This window comes from Magallana gigas, chromosome 8 (assembly GCF_963853765.1).
Source record: "Magallana gigas chromosome 8, xbMagGiga1.1, whole genome shotgun sequence".
In the NCBI taxonomy this organism is placed as follows: Eukaryota; Metazoa; Mollusca; class Bivalvia; order Ostreida; family Ostreidae; genus Magallana; species Magallana gigas.
Genome location: NC_088860.1, coordinates 14635158 through 14657500, shown reverse-complemented (window position 1 = coordinate 14657500; position 22343 = coordinate 14635158). Strand labels below are relative to the sequence as shown.

General features: G+C 32.6%; 2 protein-coding genes across 5 annotated transcripts; one reads left to right on the top strand and one right to left on the bottom strand.

The window, feature by feature from the left end:
- The first annotated feature begins 2687 nt into the window (after positions 1-2687).
- LOC105317994 (solute carrier family 49 member A3) lies at positions 2688-8413 on the top strand. Its single transcript, XM_034472824.2, has 11 exons — positions 2688-3253; positions 3804-3962; positions 4324-4540; positions 4832-4914; positions 5068-5202; positions 5342-5458; positions 5868-6020; positions 6575-6732; positions 7009-7100; positions 7399-7449; positions 7844-8413. Exons 1-11 carry the CDS (start codon positions 3074-3076, stop codon positions 8014-8016), a joined length of 1518 nt encoding a protein of 505 aa, XP_034328715.1. The 5' UTR covers positions 2688-3073; the 3' UTR covers positions 8017-8413.
- Positions 8414-9733: 1320 nt separating this feature from the next.
- LOC105317995 (probable tRNA(His) guanylyltransferase) lies at positions 9734-21559 on the bottom strand. Of its 4 annotated transcripts, none has more exons than XM_011414843.4 (8): positions 21541-21559; positions 16644-16734; positions 14171-14333; positions 12030-12206; positions 10975-11144; positions 10683-10771; positions 10478-10585; positions 9734-10346 (listed from the first exon to the last, which is right to left on the bottom strand). In XM_011414843.4, the coding sequence occupies exons 3-8, from the start codon at positions 14272-14274 to the stop codon at positions 10167-10169; spliced, it is 828 nt and encodes a 275-aa protein (XP_011413145.1). In that variant the 5' UTR covers positions 14275-14333; positions 16644-16734; positions 21541-21559; the 3' UTR covers positions 9734-10166. The 4 variants fall into 4 exon arrangements, with proteins under 4 accessions (XP_011413145.1, XP_065924348.1, XP_019918661.1 ...); XM_066068276.1 differs by lacking the exon at positions 21541-21559 and adding an exon at positions 16829-17262; XM_020063102.3 differs by lacking the exon at positions 21541-21559 and adding an exon at positions 16843-17262.
- Between the last annotated feature and the right edge of the window lie 784 nt (positions 21560-22343).

Sequence of the window (22343 nt, the reverse complement as noted above, 5' to 3'; positions counted from 1 at the left end):
TGTTCATGCAACTTAATGATATATTTATTTTTTCATGCAAATCAGGGGAAAAAGTTACCTGAGTTACTGAACTTCTGTTGACTAAAAGACCAGTTATTGCCAAATTTAGTCTGAATGAGATGGGGATGATACATTATGAGATTTATGACTCCCTCCACTCCCACTTCATAAATGGAACCTTAAAAATAACTTCTTACTCCTGTCATCTATAGAAATCTACCAAAATTGTAAAATTCATGGCCCAAGAATCAAGGCAATTGATAATGAAATGCTTTTTAATATGTCATCGAATATGCAACCTGTCCGTCTTTTGCAACTATTTCTATTTAATTGTGTTCGTCCAGTGACACAAAAACTATGGAGTCGTCGATAGAATCGAAAAGGTTACACTTTCGGTAAAACATTTTATGAAAATAAAGAAAAAAAGTCTGTGTCCACCTCAGATATTTTTATATGTAAAAAAAAAAATTAGGTGGTATGGGGCACCTCCAAGTTGTGACGTACTATGTATTGAAATAAACAATTTAATCAAGTGTAATTTTATAAATAGTTTCTTTGATTCACCATACGAATCAGTAAGTCGTGAGTTCGAATCTTGTTAGGGATTTTAAAGGGGCATGATCACGATTTTGGTCAAACATTATTTTTTCGATTTTATTGTTTAAAATGCTTTAGTAAGGCATTTTTAATAGGCAACCAACATTTGAGTGTCATCTGTTGAGTTATAAGCGAGTTACAGAGATTACAATTCCTCGCTATGTTAACAAAGCGTTTGTTTACATTTTGAATGTTGAAGTAAAAATTCCAGTTTTAGACCTAAAATGATTGTGTTAATCGCAAGGAACTGTTTAGTTATGCTTCAAATGAATAAGAGTTTAGACAAAACATATTGAAAAAGATTTTTTACTGGTATATTGAACCTATGTAAACAAAAGCATGCCCTGCTTTTGTTTACATAGGTTCAATATACCAGTAAGCCTTGTTTACATGACGAAGAATTGTGAGCTCTGTATATTGCTTAAAACTCATCGACGGGCACCAACATTTCTTTTGATCATTAGAAATGCATTCATAAAGCATTTTAAATAATAAAAACAGAAAAATAAAATATGACCAAAATCGTGACCATGCCCCTTTAACATTTTTAAAACGTATTTTTGGTTAAATATTGAAACATTTGAAATGTTTAAACCGATGAAAGTATTTTAATTATAAAGTACTTTAATCCACAGTAATATCGACAGATGTCCCATACTAACTTAATTAAAATGGATTATTTATACTAGTCAAAGTGCCTGAGTGTGCTCTAATTTATTTCGGAATGAGACCAATCTCCTAGATCCAGCTTAGGATCTACATGTACGTGATACATGTACATAATAAGGTATACAGACCCCTATGCTAAATTGTAACAAAAGTGTACCATGATTTCATCAATGGAATTAGAATCATGTAATAGATGCGTGTGTCCCCTTTTCTGAGAAATGACCCCCCCCCCAAAAAAAAAAAAATCAGAAGGGATGGGGGATTAGACGTATCAATCTGTTCTTCGTAATTCTGTGGTTCAAAGTGACTGGAGTATCTGGTTGCCTTATAGTGAATAAAAATCGTATTGTTGTTTTAAGAATTACATGTAGTATTGTAAAACTGGTTCAAGGTCGATGAATTGTAGCACGTAGCATCGTTTTTTTATTATTAATTTTTTTTATCAGATATGTGGGCGGGGAGGGGCGGAGGAAACGTCGACACGAAAAAAGCCACGCCGCGGCGCATCTTCAAAATCGGAGGTGGGGGGGGGGGGTGCGTTGTATCTTAAATTTTGTTTACCAACACTGTGCCCCAATAATGGAATGGCGGCAGTTCGTTCAAAATTTTTTATAGCCCCCCCCCCCGAAAAAAGGGGGGGAAAACTGTCCTCCTCCTCCTCCTGATGTCACGTTTCTGTACGTAGCCATATAAAGTGTATCCAGGAAGTTATAATTCAACACTTGTATATGCAAATAGTTTATATATATGCAAATCTTTAGATAGGAAAAACAGTCGATTCAGTTTAAATCCGTATTATCTTGTGTTTTTGGTCAGAGCGATAAGAGATTTTGCTTGATATCGTGGATCCACACAATGCATATAGTTTTCTTGTACCCGGTCTCAATTAGGGTTTTAATTTATACAGCATACAATTTATATATAAAAGCATAAATCCTGTAAGACTTCTTATAAATATTGGACACCTGACGGGCATTAGAACAGCGTGGAAATCCTTGCAATATATATATGCAAAATCAACTCCTCTCAATCGATCGAAGCTAGGTCTATAGACTTTTGGAAAGATTAATTTCATATTTTAATATTTAAGAAAAATCTTTTAACCAAATTATTAGTCACCGTCACCAAGATATCGCGAGAATTTATCAAATTTTAAGAGTACCGTACTTCAGATAAAAATGCAACTAATCCAACCAAAACTCAACAGATAAAATTAAATCATGTAAGCACCCGACAAACGGATTGTTACAAGCATTTATTGGGAAAGAGTACTAGTGGGGTTTGAAAACTTCGGTATGTATTCGTTTGACTTCGACTTCTATGCATTAATATGAAGATGAAATCAATATTGTAGAAAGTCGGTTGAAAAAATCCAATTTGATCGATAAATCGATCAAGATTTAATAAATAAAAAAAAAAATCTGAAGTGATTGGTTTATCAGTGGACTGCAATTTTCAGTGGTGGTATTTCTTAAGAAACACTACTGTAATAAGGTGAATTAATTTATCACCGCGCAAGTTATCTCCAGACTAACAACGAAAAAATTTAAACTTTTTAAAAGGAAATAAGAAATTGGATGTCTTTCGACAATGCATCGAGTGGTCGGGCGCTATCAAACTGATAGTAGCATAGGGCAAAGTTGCTCGGCATGAGAAAAGTCAAAGGCCAACTTTTACAGAAGAGTTTATTCTATTCGAAAATAGGAATTCTGTTTCAAATGTGAGTCATTTAGAAGAGGATTCTGACAAGGAAAACAACTTCAAGGATTTTTATTTCAATCGAACTCGAAGTGCAGGAAATCCTGACATGGAGTTAAAGTCACATGATTTCAAAATGGCTCCCTCCGGTGGATCAAAAAATAACGGGCCGATGAAATCAGAGAGCCAACAATCAATTGTCTCTAAACCAGAGGAAGAATATGTTGTATATGCAAGACGATGGTTCATTCTTATCGTCATTGTTATTTTGAATTTGTCCAATGCAATGGTACGTACCAAGAAACTTCTAAAAACACTTTCTCTCTAAGTCTCTTGGCAACAGAGTTATCAGTGGCTTTGTTATCTTAAAAAAATATCGGTCAGGTTTATCATTGTTTATGCAAGATGCATTTAAAATGAGTCAGCTCTAAGGCTATGTATAGCTACGTTGAAATGCTTCTTTTAAACCGTCTGATTGATTACATTTGTTTTTACATTAGATGTCAAGGACAAATGCATCTTATTATGATTTTTATTTATATTAGGCCTATAAGTGCAACTGTGAATCTTCAGGAAATTAAATGTTCAGTGTGATTTTTTTCAAAGCAAAATATATTTCGCAGCAGTCATTGTTATTTTTATTTAAAAATGATATTATGTTAGTATTTATTTTGATTTCGAATAAGTAATATTACTAATTCTAACTCAAAATAAATACAATTGCTCACCATTAAGAATTGAACAAACATTATTCTACCATTGTAGATAATTATTAGTACAGAGAAAGAAAATACATATTGATATTATGTAGTCATTTTATTTAAATTCTATTTTTTCAGACATGGATAACATTTTCACCAATTGCTGATCTTACCAGTACATACTACAATATAAATGCTTTTAAAGTCAATGTGTTGTCACTGATTTTTATGGTAGCATCGGTTCCCTTTGGTTTCACTGCATCATGGGTTTTAGATACTTATGGATTACGTTCTAGTGTAAGTGTCATTAATACACAGCTGTATGATATGTAATTGCATTCAAGCAGTTCAAAGCTTGGTTTTGACAAAATCTGTAGAAATAAAGAAAAATAATTATACACATATATATAATTATAAAGATAGTACATGCAGAGATTGTGTCAAACCATCAAATCTGTTGGCAGTTTTGTTCTCTTAATACGAAAAAATCTAGAGTTAAATTTTAAAGTGTTATTTAATATCTATTAGAGCTCTTATTTTAATTGGATATCAATTTTTTTATTCAGCAAAAAGAAACTGAATTTATCTTAATATATATTGAACTATACTATACACATCCTTTACATTTTCACTAGAAGCCACATTTCTACCATTACAGATTCTAATGTCAGCATGGCTGAATGGTATAGGAAACTTTTTGAGAAATGTGAGTACCTTTGATGGAATTTCATTAGAACTGAGGTTTTGGATCTTGCTGGCAGGGCAAACATTGGCAGCCATCTCTCAACCTTTTGTGATGTTTGCACCCACTAAACTAGCAGCCTTGTGGTTTCCTGATTCCCAAAGAGCAACAGCTAACATGCTGGCTTCCATGGGTAGGCATAGGCTATCTGTGAATAAGTTTACTCAGACTTTCCTTCATCCATCATTTAATACACCATAATATGTTTGTTGGGGTTTTATTTTTACTGAAAGAAACCCAGGCATGATTCATTTGTAAAATCTTAATAAATGTACATGTGATAAAAATCATTTTAAGAATAAAATCATGTAGGTCTAACTGAATGTAATTTGTGAATTTTGTTCCTAAATATCTTTTATTTGTTACATAAACAGAACCAAAATTTGTAACATTAAGTCATTCAAGTATTACCTCTGATTTGTAGCCAACCCTCTAGGAATTTTAGCAGCTAATCTTATAGCACCTGCTATGGTGAATGGATGCAACTCAGAAGAGCTTCCAAGAGCTGTAAGAAAAGTCTTTTTAATGATGTCATATATTTTTTCAAGATATGAAAATTTGTTTAAAAACAAAACAATATAAAGACTTCAAATTTTGCATTTTAAATGTATATCAACATTCAAGTACCATTCATGTACAATGTACTTTATTTTTAAATAGCTCTGGGTTATATCCTCTCCTGCCTTTTTGGTGGTCGTAATGTCAACATTCGGGGTGTGTTCATCAGTTCCCCCCACCCCTCCTACCGCCAGCGCCGAGGAAGACTCAGAACCATTTAAAGAGGGATTGAAAAAGGTTCCCAATTATGAAAACTTTGTTTAAATTTGTAGCACGTCCTATTTGATGTTTCAGTATTTAGGCCCATAATGTAAAAATGATAAAGATCAAACCTATTGGTACATGTACAATAGAAATGAACTTGTGCTCTTTGCAGATTGCTAAAAGCAAGAACTACTGGGTCCTGTGCCTGAGTTTTGGGACAGGCCTGGCTGTCTTCTCGGCAGTGACATCATTCCTTGACCAGGCACTGTGTCCTAGAGGATACTCCAATGTAAGCATGTTGTGATTTCATAGGGGCAGAAATACATGTACTACTAGCTGTACAGCATTGTTCTCAAGGATGTAAATGTATTACATTTGGCTGTGTATTCTATTTAGTTTTTTTGGTGGAATGCAGCTTTCACTATTAAATGTCATGCATGTGTATAAGATAAGGTACATTTTGAAAAGTTAAATCCAGGCTAACTTGTTGAAAAATCAATTACCATTGAATATTGTACATGCTAGTTGTAATACATTAATTTTACAGTATGCCTATGGAATGTTCATCTAAGTATCTGTGCATGAATGATCTCTTTAATCAATTCAAGACCATGTATACATGTAAATGTATACGTATGAGTATTAAGTTGATATTTTGTTTGTTTTATCTAATAATAATCAATCATGCTCCCCTCTAGGACTTTGCGGGGCTTTGTGGGGCCCTGATGATCGTGGGTGGTGTGGTGGGGGCTGTTATTGCTGGAATCTACGTGGACAAAACCAAGCGATTTGAGGAAGTTGTGAAGGTCTCCTACGGATTTGCAGTAATATTTGGAGTAGCCTTTTTTCAGGTACCATATCAAATACTGTGCTAATTATTTTACATTAAAATAAATAAATGTAATAGTAATGTAATTGTTTCCAGTCATTACTATACACTATGCTGCATAGTGTTTTCTGAGGTTATACATACTGCAATTAAAATTTTGGTTTCTGTTATTAATTTGATATAAAATATGAAAAAGCACTGTATTCTAGGTCAATATTGCTAATTTTGGTACCTTAATACTGTAACCAACTTTTTTTGTAGACATTTTTACTACAATGTATTTCCCAGTATTATACTGGTTGACAACAAGTTAATTTATAAACTGCCTGAGCCTATACATATTATGGTAACAAATACAAAAGGCGTTATAGGACTGGTTCACAGCAAAACAGCTTCTGATGATGATGTTACTGTTTAGCATTATGGAATTTAAAAAAAAAAATGTTTTACAGTTATATTATCAAAATGGAAACAAGCTGACATCTTTGAAATATTCATTGCAACAGGTATACTGTTGAGTAGACTTAAAGAAGATTCTTGTCCTTATTAGATGTATGTCCTCTTTGTGTGTTTTAGGCAGCTAGGTATAAGGACCAGGAAGTACTGATAGCTGTGATGGTGACAGGGTTTGGCACCTTTGCTTTTGCCATGTATCCAATCTCTATGGAGTTAGCTGTTGAAATAACCTACCCTGTTGCTGAAGCCACAAGCTCTGGTCTTCTGATAGTGTCTGGGTAGGTTTCAGAGTGTTTTTTTAATGAAAGATCCATATTGACATCATAATTTTGATTGATCTTTCTTTGTCCTTGACTAAGAGAATTAAATAGAAAATAAAACATTTTCTTCTTCACATTTTATTTGAAATCCAAAAAAAGAAATCCCGATACCTATGTTCAATTTAATATCATTTTAAAGATGAGGTCAAGAACATTTTATATTCCGTAAAGAAGTTTTGCTTTCAATTTCATTTGTTTTTAATGTTCCTATTAATATTATTCAATTCCTTGCAGACAAGTCCAGGGGATCATCATCATCTTAGTGACCCAGTTCCTGACACAGCCACTGTCCGCGGCACAATTGGCCGACTCGGCCTGTGCTCAAGGTGAGTGTCATTCTCAGTGTAAAACCGTGTTTATGGAAGTCCTTGATGAAAGAAATATATGTACCGGTATATAACCGAGGGCAACAGTAGAAAGGTAGATTTTCACCCTTGGCCAGTGATGATACTATGTTACGTATAAGTTTATAAGTATATGGATGTTTTATTATTATTTTTCACTCAGATTTTTTCAACTTACTTACCCCAGTATATTTTTACCTCTGACCAGAACATTTGTGTATTGTGTTTTGCATGTATTCTTCTTGTACCATGTATATGAACTTTCAACTTTTTCTCCCAGGGTCAGGATGCAGTAGTGGAAGTAATTCTTTCACCCCTCAGGATTGGACAGGTAAATAAAACAAATATATATATCTTACTGACTTTATCCCAAGTATTAATTATTTGATAGGCTTGCACCATAAACGATTAATATACATTTTTATGTACCGGTGTAATGAACTTCAGTTTACTTTTAACCTCAAAATAAATTCTAAAGAGACATTTGTGTGCACTATACTAGTATCTCGCTTGTCATCTTAACAACTAACATTCAAATTTTGAATGACAATTTGACTTCTAGATTTATCAGGTTTCAGTACTTTTACATTGTAAACAATTATGATGAAAAACTACATGTAATTAAAAGTTTAAAATTCTAAGATATGACAGATTGAAACCATTTCTCTTTCTATGTAATTTGAACAGCAAAAGGATAAGCGTACATTCTTTTCTTTCTTTTTCAGTGCCGGGTCTTTTCATGAATGCCTTGACCACATTGGCTGTATGCTCAGTGATTCTTTTCATGAAGGGAGACTACAAACGAATGAAAGCCGAAAAACATCTAAATGCACAGAAAGTCTTGAGTAGTACTAATAGTCTCGCTAATGTAATAGATGTTCAAACTACCTCCCCATAAGCAAGCGAGCCAGTTGTTTGATATGCAAATCTTAAAGGCCAGAACTCAGGACTTGCTGTTACACCATTGTACTGGATAGCAAAAATATGATCGAAGGCACTGTGCTTGTCTTTGTGGAGTTTCAAAGAAGAAGTGGTTATAGTTCCGATTGGAATATTTTCTTTTTCTGTGATATGAAATTCTTGATCCCAGGGATATCTGAAGTATATATATTTATGTTTTACATGTTTAATTTCTGGGAAGATGTATAATGTGTCCAAGGCTGTGTGGACATGATCCAACCAAATTTCTGATGAGTACACTGTACTATCATATTATTGTAAAATATTTTCACATTGATGATGAAATGCAATTTAAGAACAAACATCACAAAACATCATGACACCTTCCAATAAAATACCCCCCAGCAAAACAAAAGTACACATATATGGATAGAAAGAAAAGAAAAATTCTAAACAAATCATGATAAATGAATGGATGAAAGAGACTTTGTTCTATGAAGTAACTTTAAATTCAAGTTAGAAAAGAAACGAAATGGAATGGACTGTAAGGGCCCTCCCTATGTACTTTTTGTGACATGGTCTTGCTCCCTTCAGATTAAAAAACTTATCAAAGTTTTTTGTCATACAAATGTGACTTTTTAGTCTATCACATAACTGTAATAGTAAATTCTGTTGTTCTGTTAAAGTGGATATATATACCCTGGTACAGTGAATTTTATGCATAACATTGAAAGTGTCTCCTTATTTTTTTCTAAAGTATTTAATTATCCAGTACATATTCTAAATATGGCACAATGTGATCAGAAAATTCATTTGATATTTCAATTTACAAATGTCCCTCTAGATTTTTTTTTATACAATCATGTGCTATTTGATTGTGCCAATCATGAAGAAAATTGTTTATGTACATGTATACCATGTTCTAGGTTGATGAACACTATAAGAATGAGAGACTTTTGCGTAGTTTATGCGTTTTATAAATGTATTCACTCTACATGTAACTGTATGTCTGTGGAGAGTGTATGTTGAATGTTAATTGGAATGTATAGTTATACATCCTAAATGTATGTACTGATACCAACAAGTCTTAATTTAAATGTACAATAAAATAGAAAAAATGAATATTTGTTGTTCTTGTGTGTGACTTGTAATAATGTAAGTTTTTAAAAGTGATTTAAATTTGTTGGAAACTTATTGCACAGTATCTTTATCATAATATTATTCATTCAATACCAAAATGTTTAGACTGAAATGTAATGTCCCAAGTTTTGATTTGGTAAACATAAAAGAAATGAATTTTCAACTTTTATAGAAAATAAAGAAGCTATAAAATTTAGTCAACATCTAAAAATTTTCTACCATGAAATATGGCGGACAATGCCTTTTACGAGTAGTGTTCAGCTTTAAAGCAAACGAAGAATTGTTTTGAATTTTAAATCTTTCTATTGAAGCAATGGATCTTCGAAACCAAAGCAGTGTTTTAGCTAAAATTATTTTCATAATTTAGCAATTAGATTCATAGACTACATGTATATAAATTACCGGGTATTTGATATAAACTTTTCAATTATATAGTCAAGATTTTGTCTCGTCTTCACTGCATAAATTTGTCAAATTGCAAAATATTGTATACACAGCTATGCGTATACGATTAGAGCCTTCAGTCAGCAATAAAGATGAGAGTAATAGACTACTACATTGCAAATGAGGAAGTCTTTTGGGTTATCTACATATTTAATTAAATAAATGACAGTAGAAATGAAACAATGCTTGTAAATGATAACATTATAGATATACATTTATGTTAACAATCTTGAACATGCACATTGCTTTAAGAGACACTATGGTACATATTGCGTAATTGAGTATAATGGTAATTAATTATAAACATGAATAAAACGGGAAATAAACTATATGTACATCGTACAAAACATAATGTAGAAATGTCCACTCCACTTTGTAGAACAACATTCATGACACATTCCAAGCAAACTATTTGAATGGCTGCCTGAGTTTTTACAGTTCACAATGTTTCTTTGTCCATACATACACATACCATCATTTTTAAAAGTTATTAAAAAAAAAGTCCCCCTCCAAAAAAAAATAAAAATAAAAATCACCATTCAGCACACACTACCAGTACATTTACTATTTTTTGACTCCATCTAAAATTTGTGGATGTTCAGTCCAGAATTTTTCGCTGATGATATCACTGTGGAGAATTTGGACTCGTGTCCGAGGGATGTAGTCGCCTTGGAAACTAAATGAGACAGAATTCCGTGGACTCCTTTCCAATGGTGACATGGAATTTGCATCCAGCTCTTTTTCCTATAATCAAATAAACAAGTAATGCATAACTTGAACCATATTACTCTATTCAAATTAAGCATTGAATCATTAACATACTTTTTTAATCATGCATAAAAAATACAGTAAATATTTTAAGAAGCAAAATCAACCTTTTGATGAATAATGACTGTTCCTTTCCTGTACATTTCTGGCAAGTTATTGTAGTTCAGACTAAAATCGTTGAATAGCAGCTCATTTTTATCACTAGACAAGGTGCCCTGAAAGAAAATCAATCTGTTTATTTAGCTGTTTGAAAAATACTGAGGGATGATACAATACATGTCGTGATATTTTTAATATTACTCCTATACTGACCTTCAACTTTTCCTGGGATTGTGCAGGAGTTAGCCCCCTTTCTTGCACCAGCTTCCAAAAACATGTGTTATACAAATTGTTAATATGACCTACAAAAAAATATATGTCTAATAATATCTTTAGAATTAAAGACAATGAAATTTTTAAAAATATTTTCCTTTAATATTAGAAAACGAGTTTTAAACACCCAATCTAAGCAATAAAAGAGATTTCTAATTACTGTACCGGTATATTTCATCATAACCTTGATCTCATATGACCAATCAAAAACATGCTCAATAAATCTGCTTACAATCTGCTTGCCTCCATGCCAGATAGTCTCGGAGATTCTTGTCCCCAGGATACAAGACAACACGCCCATCAAATGCTGGGGGGTACTGCATAGATTGTGTGTTGAAATATCGCGGCCAATAGAAGACATAGGAGGAGGTGAACAAACTGACCACATTACTCATTATTTTACTGAAAACAGAAAGATTTCATTATGTTTATTTGTATTTCTTATTAAAAATTCATGCATGAATGTCTAAATCCTAAATAAGAAGATAAGTACTGGGAGTTTACTGCAAGGAGCAACCTCCGCTTGGCAAAATGTTTTTTTTTAATCAAAAAAGAGAAATTTTGATTATTTGCTTTGGCATCATAGACATGTTTCAAACACTCCAATAGTTTAAAGGTTAACTTTAGAGTGCAGTGATATTCTATTAGCATTTCCTAGGTTCTGCAAGATACAGATGGCAGAGTCAGATGTACGACATTACTGCTAGCTTTAACGCAATTAGCTCTTAATTGTAGACTACTGGACTATTTTTCACAACGAAAAAGTCTTATCTAGACCCATGTTGTTCCTGCAACCATACTACAACCACTAGTTTGTGGTGAGAAATAAAACTGATGATGAGGCTCTCGCGAAAATTTCCTGTAAGCTAATAAAAGTTGGCTTACAGTATATATACATTCATTTGATTATATCTAATGACAGTATGCGACTGAGACCAAGACTGCTCACTTGGTAAAGCAGCAAAATGGAAATATAAAGAGGACCCATGTTCAAATCCCACTCTGATTTTTTCCCTACACAATATGTGGCCATATGCTGTTTTGTCAAGAAAGAAGGAGGGAACATACACTTACAGTTTACCTCTTCAAAGTAATCGTAACACAAAATTTACTAACGTCATGCAATTTAGTATATTTTTAAGGTATCTTTGTGGTTTTTAGAAATGGCATATTTGAATAAAATGTACCTATTTACCAAATAAAGATTCATAACATCTCATTCCATTAATTTTGACATTAATAAAAATAAATAATTACTGCTAGTTTGAATCAAATTTTAAACTGTACCTTCCACGTCTGTTGAAGACATTTGTATTTTTCTTGAAGACAAAACTGTACTCATCACTCTGTCCATAGCAGAGTACCACATCCTTGTACTCGTCCATCACACACTGGGCCGCCCGGGTCATCAGGTTCAGACCCCGGTCATCATTGGGCTTCACAAAGTGGTGCACATCTGCAAATCTGTTCGAGGCAAATATAATTACATTTATTACATAAATAATGTCTTATATTCAAAGTCCATCTCTCTCTCTCTCTCTCTCTCTCTCTCTCTTTGAAACCTATGAAATCCACGAAGATTGGTACTCAATTAATATTGATGAAACCACAGTTCTTTACAATTGTGTACATGGTGTGAATTATTATCATTATAATATTATATTCTTCCCAAGCATATGATAGGTCAATTGCTGCATGTCCTATTGACTGCTCTTGGTTGATATATATACTGTAGATTCCTAATTAAACGCGAGGAATTAATATCCACGTAAAATCGCGAGAAACATCCTTTGCGAATTTTAAAATCTTGCCATCATTTTTTGAGAGTTGAAAACAATAAGAAATAATGAAAAAAGTTCTGCGTTCGTGATTTTACATTCTCGCGATTTGATACAAACCAGCGAGATCGTGGGATTAAGTACTTGCGTAATATAAGGAATTTATAGTACTCTCATAAGGTCTATAAAACAATGCACTAACCAAATCAAAGGGATATAAGATGTATATTTATACCTGCATGTAATACAGATACTCTATAAGCATTTCAAAAAGTGGTTCCTATCATGAACTATTGTACTAGATTCTTCCCCATGCTAGCAGTTCCTTACAACTGATATTAAAAAATCAATTTTTGTTTTATAAGTGACAGAATAGTTTGGTCCTTTTGACTTCCTTAGTCAATATATAGAGAACAAAATTTAATAAAAGATTTTTATACTACATGTAGTTACTTTAAGAAATATCTTCAGGTATTTCAGATTGCTTTGTATGATGCAAATGTGTCATAAATACTATGCCCTTAAAATCCCAATATACAATGTACCTGTCTCTATTTTAATGTGTTTATCAACAAATACCCATTAAAAAGCCAATATACAATCACTGGAAGAGAAAACCCCAATAACATTGCAAATTCTTAATGGCACAACCAAAAATTTACTTAACTTGCAACTTTGCCATTCAAGCATTCATAATTTTATGAAATAAAATACTTTTTACAAATAATGCCCAATTTATATTCAATTCTTATCAGGACCAAATTTTCTGCACTTGCAGAAAAAGGTTACACTTACATGAATGAAAGATTTTTTAAAATATTTGATGTTACTTTCTTCTTTCTATCCTAACAATGGGACACTGGAATTTTCTATTTGGGAAAGCTCTGGGTAAGTGCCAGATAACGTTGATCCAATTTATTTTCTTTTGGTAATATTACATTCATAGTCCTTCACTCTTAAATGTGCCGTAAGATTTAATGACGGTTTAGGAAGTTGGCAGATTTTTACACTTCAAACCATTCATTTAGGAATTTAAATGGATCTGCAGGGCAAAAAATGCAAGCTTACAGTTGAGATCAATGGCATTGAAAATTGTAATGGGTCAGGATTAAATTAAAACTAACCAATGATACCTTTTTTACTACAAATGTACATAGTAAATGAAATGTTCTCCCCTCACTCTCACCCCAATCCAGAAATTCTATTTAAATGGTGAATGGCATTTCCCAATATTGTTTGTTTACTTGGAAAAGTCATGTCCTTTTTTTCAAGCTAAAGTCTTCATTATTGTAAAAACTTTTAAATTACATGTATTAGTTTTTACATTTCATTGCGTTCAAGAATGTTATGGTAAAAACGAAACCTGCCGTATAGGAAATTAGGCACTTTCATACATTTGAAATTCTTTTACATAATTATTTTTTTTTAAATTCTTGACCATCAACAAAATCTTACAGAGAATAATTGAACATTATTTATAGCAACAATTGTAGTGGATTCATATGTATTACACAAACTTATATTTTTTTGGATAGATGGAAATTAAAAATACTTTTAAAGTTTGGCACAATTTAAAATTAAATGACGCACTGAATAAAATCCCTGCAATCCCCTTTAATCAGCATACAAAAATATAGACAGAAGACATACCTGTGAAAGGACTTTCCATCAACTCTGATTACTATCCAGCAATTGGGCAGACATTTATCTTCTGCTTCAAACTGCTTCACATATTCAAACTTGCTCTTCGCCATTTCTTCAAGGAATGATTCTCTCTTGCTTTACTAATTTTCACTTCATCCTTATATTTTCACTGCAAATAAAAATTATAAAATAATTTTTACTCAATTGTACCATATAAAGATCCACAGTTTTGGAAAAGTAATCTCAATTACATTTTTATATAGAAACCTTCCTGTAATTTTCTGCTATGAAATGACTAATGGTGTGTAACTACCATAAAAATTACTCTTGCTGAAAGTTTAAATCTGTTTACAATCCATAATAAAAAAGAATTTTAAAAAGAAGAAAATATTTGCTTGATCATCCCTTCTGAATTAGACAATATTAAGATCAAACAGACCATTTATCCTTATATTAAATACCACACCATGCCAGCTTGTTGGGGGGGGGGGGGGGGGAGTGGCTGTGTAGGGGGGGGGGGTAGTGTCAAGATGCCCATTCCTTCCACAAAAAAAACTTATTAAATTATTCTGATAAAAAATCTTGGACTGTCCCAACATCTGATATCCTTCTCCCAGTCCCTCTCCCCCCACTCCAAAAAGGAAAAATTGCCAGCTCTCAAGATATAACCTGATGGGACAGTAGGTTATAGCATTCATTTTCTTAATACATTCATACCAGTAATCAGCCCATTAGGACCTACTTGTTATCTTTGAAAATATCAAAGACCTTTGGTAGTAAATGTTCTTGTAACCACATTTATAAAAAAAAATCTAACATGTCTGCTTGTATTAGCTGCTGATCAATTTTTTACCACTTTCTCCTGTTGAAATAGTAGATCATTTATTATGTAATGCAAGATAACAATACAACATGTAATCAATATTACCTTTCTGAAATATGAAATGGTTTTGAACAATTCACTCTGATTATGCACTGTTTTATGCATACCATGTATGGAGACAGAATTTTCATTTTTAATTTGAAAGAAAGACTCCCATTTAATGCTTTTACCTGACTAAACAAAAAAAGCTTTTTAAAAAGAATCAATTTTATCTAGCTTTACTTTTTCAATAGAAAATTTCATAGTTTATTATTACACTGCAGCAAGACAGAAAATTACCTGTAAGCATCATACCGCAAAAATTTCTAAGCTGAAATTCTATTGTTTTCAATTTTATTTTGTTTCTGACCTACACATAGGTGCAAATAAACAATTTAAATGATGAATAGGTTTCTGAAGTGTTGTAATGATCAGCTCAGAAGTTTTCCCCTATGTGCCAACAGGTAGATTATCTCTTAACGACTTACGAGCAGCTGAACTTGAAATGTCACTGTCTTATAAACTACCTAGATCACCTATGTCAGGTGTAAACTTGTCTCTGTTTCAATCTCTCTTTTAAATACACACAAAGACAGTGTGTTTTATTTTAAACATCCAGCAAATTAACTTATTTACATCAAGCTGTTGCATTCTTTATTTTTAAATAAAATTTGAAGATCAAATTTACAACACCAGAAATATAATTGTATTATATGGTTCATATGATAAAATCTACAGGTACTTTTTCTGAAGGTTAAGAAATTTTTGGTCACTCTTACAGCAAATTTTGATGATTTAGTTCTAATGCTCTATATAACAATATGACTTAAAAGAAAAAAAGTATCTAAGACTAGTTTATATACATTAATCAAAATGGATGCAAAGTTTCATACTATTACTTTACCTTTGTTCTTAATAGTTAAAAAAATTTCACTATTGACACATAGATGCAACCTCACACAAAAAATGCACTACCTCAATTATTCTTCATTTGTCTTAAATGCCTGTTAAGGGTTGACAAAATAACATCAGCAATAATTACAGAAATTTTCCTAACAGGTGTTTTATGGCAAAATTCCCCTGGATCAATAAAATCAACACTCACCCTGCATTCCGATATTCCCCGCTTTACATACAAAGACTACACCACATATACCAATGGGTCATTCTGAGGGTGACAACACATATAGGAAGATTTAAAGGTATCTCACCAACTGATAATATTTTTTCTGTAGTGGCCCAACAACCTTCTAGTGGGGGTTTTATAGGGTTATATTTGTCAACATCTTGAATAACATTTAAAAGACAAACACCGGAATGTCATGTTTTGTGCAAAGCAACAGTTAATTTACAGCCAATGTTGAAATTTGAGTCCGGCCATTATTGGAGCTTCTCTATATATAATTTATGTAAACAACTTCATTTCTAGTCATTTAAAGCTCTTAGTTGAACCATTTCAACATCTTCATATTGTCAATAAAAATTTTCATCAAGCACCTGTAAATATGCTGAAAAGAACAGTCAGCCAATATTCAAGCAGACATAGGAATTTGTTGCAGCTCGGCAATGCTTCATTTTGAATAATTCAGAAGGCGAAAAAAGAATTTAAAAACATACCATAATTTGGACGGCTTGGTTAGAACCAATTGTCTCAATACACTGGGGACCCTCGATCAGATATACGTCTGAGGCGTGCCTGGGCTGTCATCTACAAACATGGACAACAGAAACATTATGAAGTGCTAGCAACTCTATACAGACTATTCAGGAATTCATCAAAGGGCCCTCCAAAAGGCATGTACATGAAGAAATTTACTCGGTGCCAAATTAGATTCCGTGCTCGACTGAGCTCACCAGGAATTGATCTGATAGCAGTAAAATACAGAATGCTGGCTAAAATATTTAGAATAAACATTATCATTTCTGGTCATAATAGGAGTATAAAATGTGCGAGAATTCTATTGCCCATTTAAAGTTTTGTCAAAGACTTCTGGTCAAACAAACTTGGCTTATCAAACGACTATGTGAATTAAGATTTAGTCCTGTGTACTTTAGCATAGTAGTTTTATATTTAATCAAAACAAGTTTGGATTGGTCAGTTCTGGAGGTATCTATATTCTAGACTCATAAGAATTAAGTGGTTTTGTCAATTTTTAAATATACTCTAAACAGTGGCCCAGTTATTGACAAGCACACAATAATTGATTTTTTCCTTTTCTCTATAATGATTGATTCATTTCAGTTCAGTTCTTTATGATATCAAATGACCAGTAAATTTATTACACACAGCACATTTACTTTAATCCTCAAGCTTGATCAGAGTATTATGACATAGTCTGACCGTAGTACTTTATTTTGATAAGGTGACCAGGTTCTGTATTTGATCAATACTGTCAATCTAGGTATAGTCCAGCTATTTCATATACATGTGAACTACACAAAAACTACTTTCAGTTCAAGCAATCAAAAATACATTTTCCTGTAAAGCATTGAAAACACGGCTTGTTTATAATAAGAACACAAATTGTAGTTGAAAGCCCACAAGGAGATAGAATCATTTTAACAAGAGCTTGGACTTTGGGAAGTTGTGTCAAACAGCAATGTGATGTAGGCCTGTCTTTTCATTGTGGGGCCACTTAGCCATGGCTCTTTGAAATCAACAAGATTTTTCTGGCTTTTTAGCCAAGACCACGCAATCGGTGTATATTTCGCTTGAAACCAGCAACATTTATAAATTGTTTTGATGCAAGAAATAGATAGCTACGTCCTACTCAAAGTCCAAGGCCTTGTTAAATTGGTTCTTATATTTTAATTCTCTCTCTCTCTCTCTCTCTCTCTCTCTCTCTCATCCACCCAACCCCTAAAATTTGTGGAGTTGGTAAATTTAACATACATTAGAGTTCATTTTGTAAACTCCTGAAAAAACACCCCCCCCCCAACTGCCCTTCCTAATGCCAGTCTACCATAGGTTTACTGACCAAGGACCAACACTGACCAAGGACCAACACATTTAACCTTTCTCATTTTCAGGAATACTGTAATTGATGCCCCATTCTGATAAAAAGTGATTGGAATCTTCATGCTTAGTCCTGAGACACAAAATTTGCCCATTTTTATTCTGAAGGTGTACCACGGCCCTGATATATGGTCATTTGACAAAGGTGAAAGATCATATTTGCTGATTGAATTAATCTGGTAAATTTTTCTTAGGCTATATATCTAAACCCATTGTTGCATCATGATCCTACCTCTAGATTGTATGATTAAAGTGAAGTTAACACAACATTACCATATTTAACACAATACAAGTCTAATCCATAGGTATGATATCATTTAGGAATCAGATAGCCTTAGGAAGCTCGAAAGTTGTAATTAACCTGAGGGAGTGGGGTTAATCCAATATCAGGTGTTCACTAATACATATAGCATTATCATGGACATGTAGGTAATCCATCTGAAATTGACCCTGGGTATTAGTTCCTAAAAATTAGCCTTTTTTTGTATTTAAAGCAACGTCAATACAGGTAGCTTCCTATACATATCTCTCTCTCTCCTCTCTCTCTCTCTCTCTCTCTCTCTCTCTTATTCAACTTTCCATAGGGGAAGAAAGTATGACAATGTCACATAAATATATAGGTACCTCACATCCAATAGAAATGAAAATATACACAAAAATTTCTGTGGGAAACAACTTAGCATGACAAGTGTAACCATACTTGATCACTTTCATCCATCATCCATCATCGAGAACTTCTTGCGTCTCTCTTTTCCCTTAGGGATTCCTAACATCACTGTTTGATTACCTTTCTATTAGGCTTTTCTGGTTTTCAATCAAATTTACTCAAATAATTCAGTCTATTAGGTTTGTGTTGTATAATCTTGTATTTTCTATTCAAAATTCTGAGGACCATTTAAAAATATAAAACACTTTTTTGCATATTATTATCATACATTAAACCTTTTTACATATTTTTGCCTCTACAAGCAATTCATCATGCAATTACTTTTCATTACTACAATGATTTCACCACAAATGAACAAAGGGAAATAACTCTTTTTAAAGTTGAAAAAAAATCTTCATTTTCAAGTCAAAATTAGTCAACTTGCTAGATGTCCAGTAAAAAAAAATCATGAATTTTCATACGACATGTACAACCGGTAAAGACCCACCCTTACACCAAAACAATGAATGACATTGTGTTTACAGATCGATGTATGTCAAAACCTGATGCATCTTTTTTTGTAATGCCATACCTAAAGTTAATCAGATTGTAATTTTAATTAAAATGATGAAAGCACAAGCTTAATATTACTATTTATATATAATATTATAGGGAATAAACAAAGAACTCAATTTGATAAGGTCAAATTTTTAAATAGTATGATATCTAAATCATATATCCTCATTAAGGTGGAATAACACATCATCACAAAATGGCTGACCGCTGATCGAAACGACATTTCGATTTATTAAAAGGATTTTATGGACTGAAACATGTAACATACTTCATAGCCGAGTGGATAACATAATGGACTAGTGCTCCATACATCCTGAGTTCGATTCCCGCAGGGGCTTTTGTTGTTACTTACTGGAATAATTATTTTAGATATTCATTTTCTATCCCCAAACTGCAAATTTTTCGCTTATTTGACATTTGTACAGTTTATCTATCATTATATCTTTCATTATCAAAAAATTTCCTGTTAATTTGAGTGACTTTTTCCAGGTGTGTTATTCAACCTTAAACATGAAAAAGAATTCAAATGTCTATCACAATAATCTTGTTCAGTACTACGGTAACTTGAATTTTTTTGCTAGCCATTTGGACCACTGACTGTCTGAGTTTTGTTATCCAAGGGGCCCACATTAACATTAAGTTGCCCACACATTTATTTTTTAAAAAAGAAAAAAAAGCCAGTTTATTTTTTAATCTTTAATTCTTATTTAAATACATGTATATTCATATTAAATTTAAATTTGATTTTTCTTAAATTTTCAAACACTTTAATTTTAAAAAACTCATCATTCAAATCTTTGAATCAAATCAAATCTGTTGTTCCTTACAGATGTATTTCTTGATCAAGATTCATTGACCATTCAGTGAAGTTTGGTAAAGATTTCAATATTTTTTAAAACTAGAAAAATGAATTTTCTGAAAACAGACCCCCCCCCCCCCCCCCGGGAATTTATTTTGAAAAAAGAAATAACTGTTGAATAGCTCACAAACTATGCTTTCAATATGTATATTGTTTGAAATAAAACAGCCAGACATGGCCAGTCACTGTACTGTCAATTCCAATAATCCTGGCAATTGGAAAGCATGCAATTACAGCCACAGAAAATGATTATCTTTAATTACATATTGCAAGCTCATTTTAGATGGGAACAATATTTACAGAGGTATTGTGACAAGGCCTGGCTTCCCCCTTTCGAATCATTTCCTCAATCAACGGGTCATGTACGTGACTTTAAGTGAGGTCTCTGAAATCATTCAAATGTCTGGGAATTGTTTTGACACACAATTTTTATCTATCTGCAGCACTATAAAATATTGCCATTGAGGAAAAATATTTAAAACCAATTTCACTGATACAATTTAAAAGGGACCCATTTCTAATTGTAAATGAGAATAGTGATTCATAATAAAATAATCAATGTGTGACACTAAATAAAACATAAGCAAACAAAAATAAAGAACAAGATGGATACAATTACAACAGAGTGGCATGAAAAATTTATTCTTTCCCTCTTACGTGTTATCGTAAAACCACAAAAAAATAGGTTTCAGGTAAACTGATCTACAATTGGGAAAACTCCTTCATTTTGATTTATATGAATGCATGTGGAATATTTTGCAGATATTAACACTTAAATACAAATTTTACATCAACCATGCAAAAGCATAAATAATGAAAGTAGCATGTACTCAAAGGAGAGTGAAAATCTCCATCTCGAAAGCACTTGATTCCTTTTTTCGTTTCTTGGTCGGTCTGTAAATGTTTACCTTTAAATATTTTTCCTAATCAAATACAGAAAGGTCCATAGTTCATGATCAATATATGTTTATAAAGTTTTTATCTGCTTCATTTTATACAATATGACATGGAATTTATAGGAGTGGCCCTGAATTGGAGACGAATCGGAATTGCGACTTTACTGTACAGAGTCCAAGGCAATTGGCTATGTTGTATTTTGAATATAATAGATCTTTTTTTTTTTAACACAGAAACACATTTATAGTTTGCAATATACCGGATGCAGTTGATTTGTATCCTTTTATAAGTGCAGAGACATAACTATTAAAAACATGTTATTTATGTCTCTGACACTGTCTGATAACTGTCAGACTCAGAGATCCCCCCAGTCATAAAGATGATCATCGGGAAAACGTCCAAAATGATTTTTTTTTTGGAAAAATTACATAGAAAATGGTTTCAAAAGTATAGATATATTTGATTGAATGATAAATCCGTCCCCATGACTGAGTATCAATCCATGCTTACCCATGCTTACCTGTCTGTTGTGCAAGAGGATATGGTGAGATGCAATCTAAATATCAAAACTGGAAATTGATAAAATTAATTGTTCCGGATTTTATTCGAAAGATTTCGCTAGTCGATCTTCTCTAGCTCATTTTTATATGATTGTCGTGTAAAGGTCTAAACATTTCATATGAACAAACAAAATCCACAAGGCATGATATGCAAAGATTATAAAAAGCGGGTAAAAGTGGATTGCATCCAATTTTAATAATGTTGACTGAAATGTATTACTTATAGTAGCTCCAAGGGACTACATTATCATATATATACTTGTAGTCATGTCTGTCAACGATGGACTTTGCGCAAAACCTTTTTCTATAAAACTGTCGGTATTCGTGAGCCTCCATTAAATACTTATATATTAAACAAATTGTGAAACCTCAAATAAAACTTGACAATTTTAAAATCAAATGAACTCTCCATGGAACCTGACAATTTTCAATTTTTAAACCAAACAAACTCTCTCTCAAACTCTCTCTCTCTCTCTCTCCATTGACCTTTACCTTACACCCCCCCTTCATCGTCTTTTTTTCCTTCAGAAAAATAATATATATGAGTAGCGATCAAATATCCCGAAATATTAAAAGGAGGGAAAACGACACACTCGTTTTGTGTTTGTGATTTGGTATCCCTATTGAACTAAATGTTAATACAAAGACCGATATGAAAAGGATTTTATTACTCAACACCCACGCTTAAATTCAAAATTATCTACAGCAGAAAATTATTCGCGTTGGATGCATATTGACAATTTTCTAGTGGACTAAGAATGCG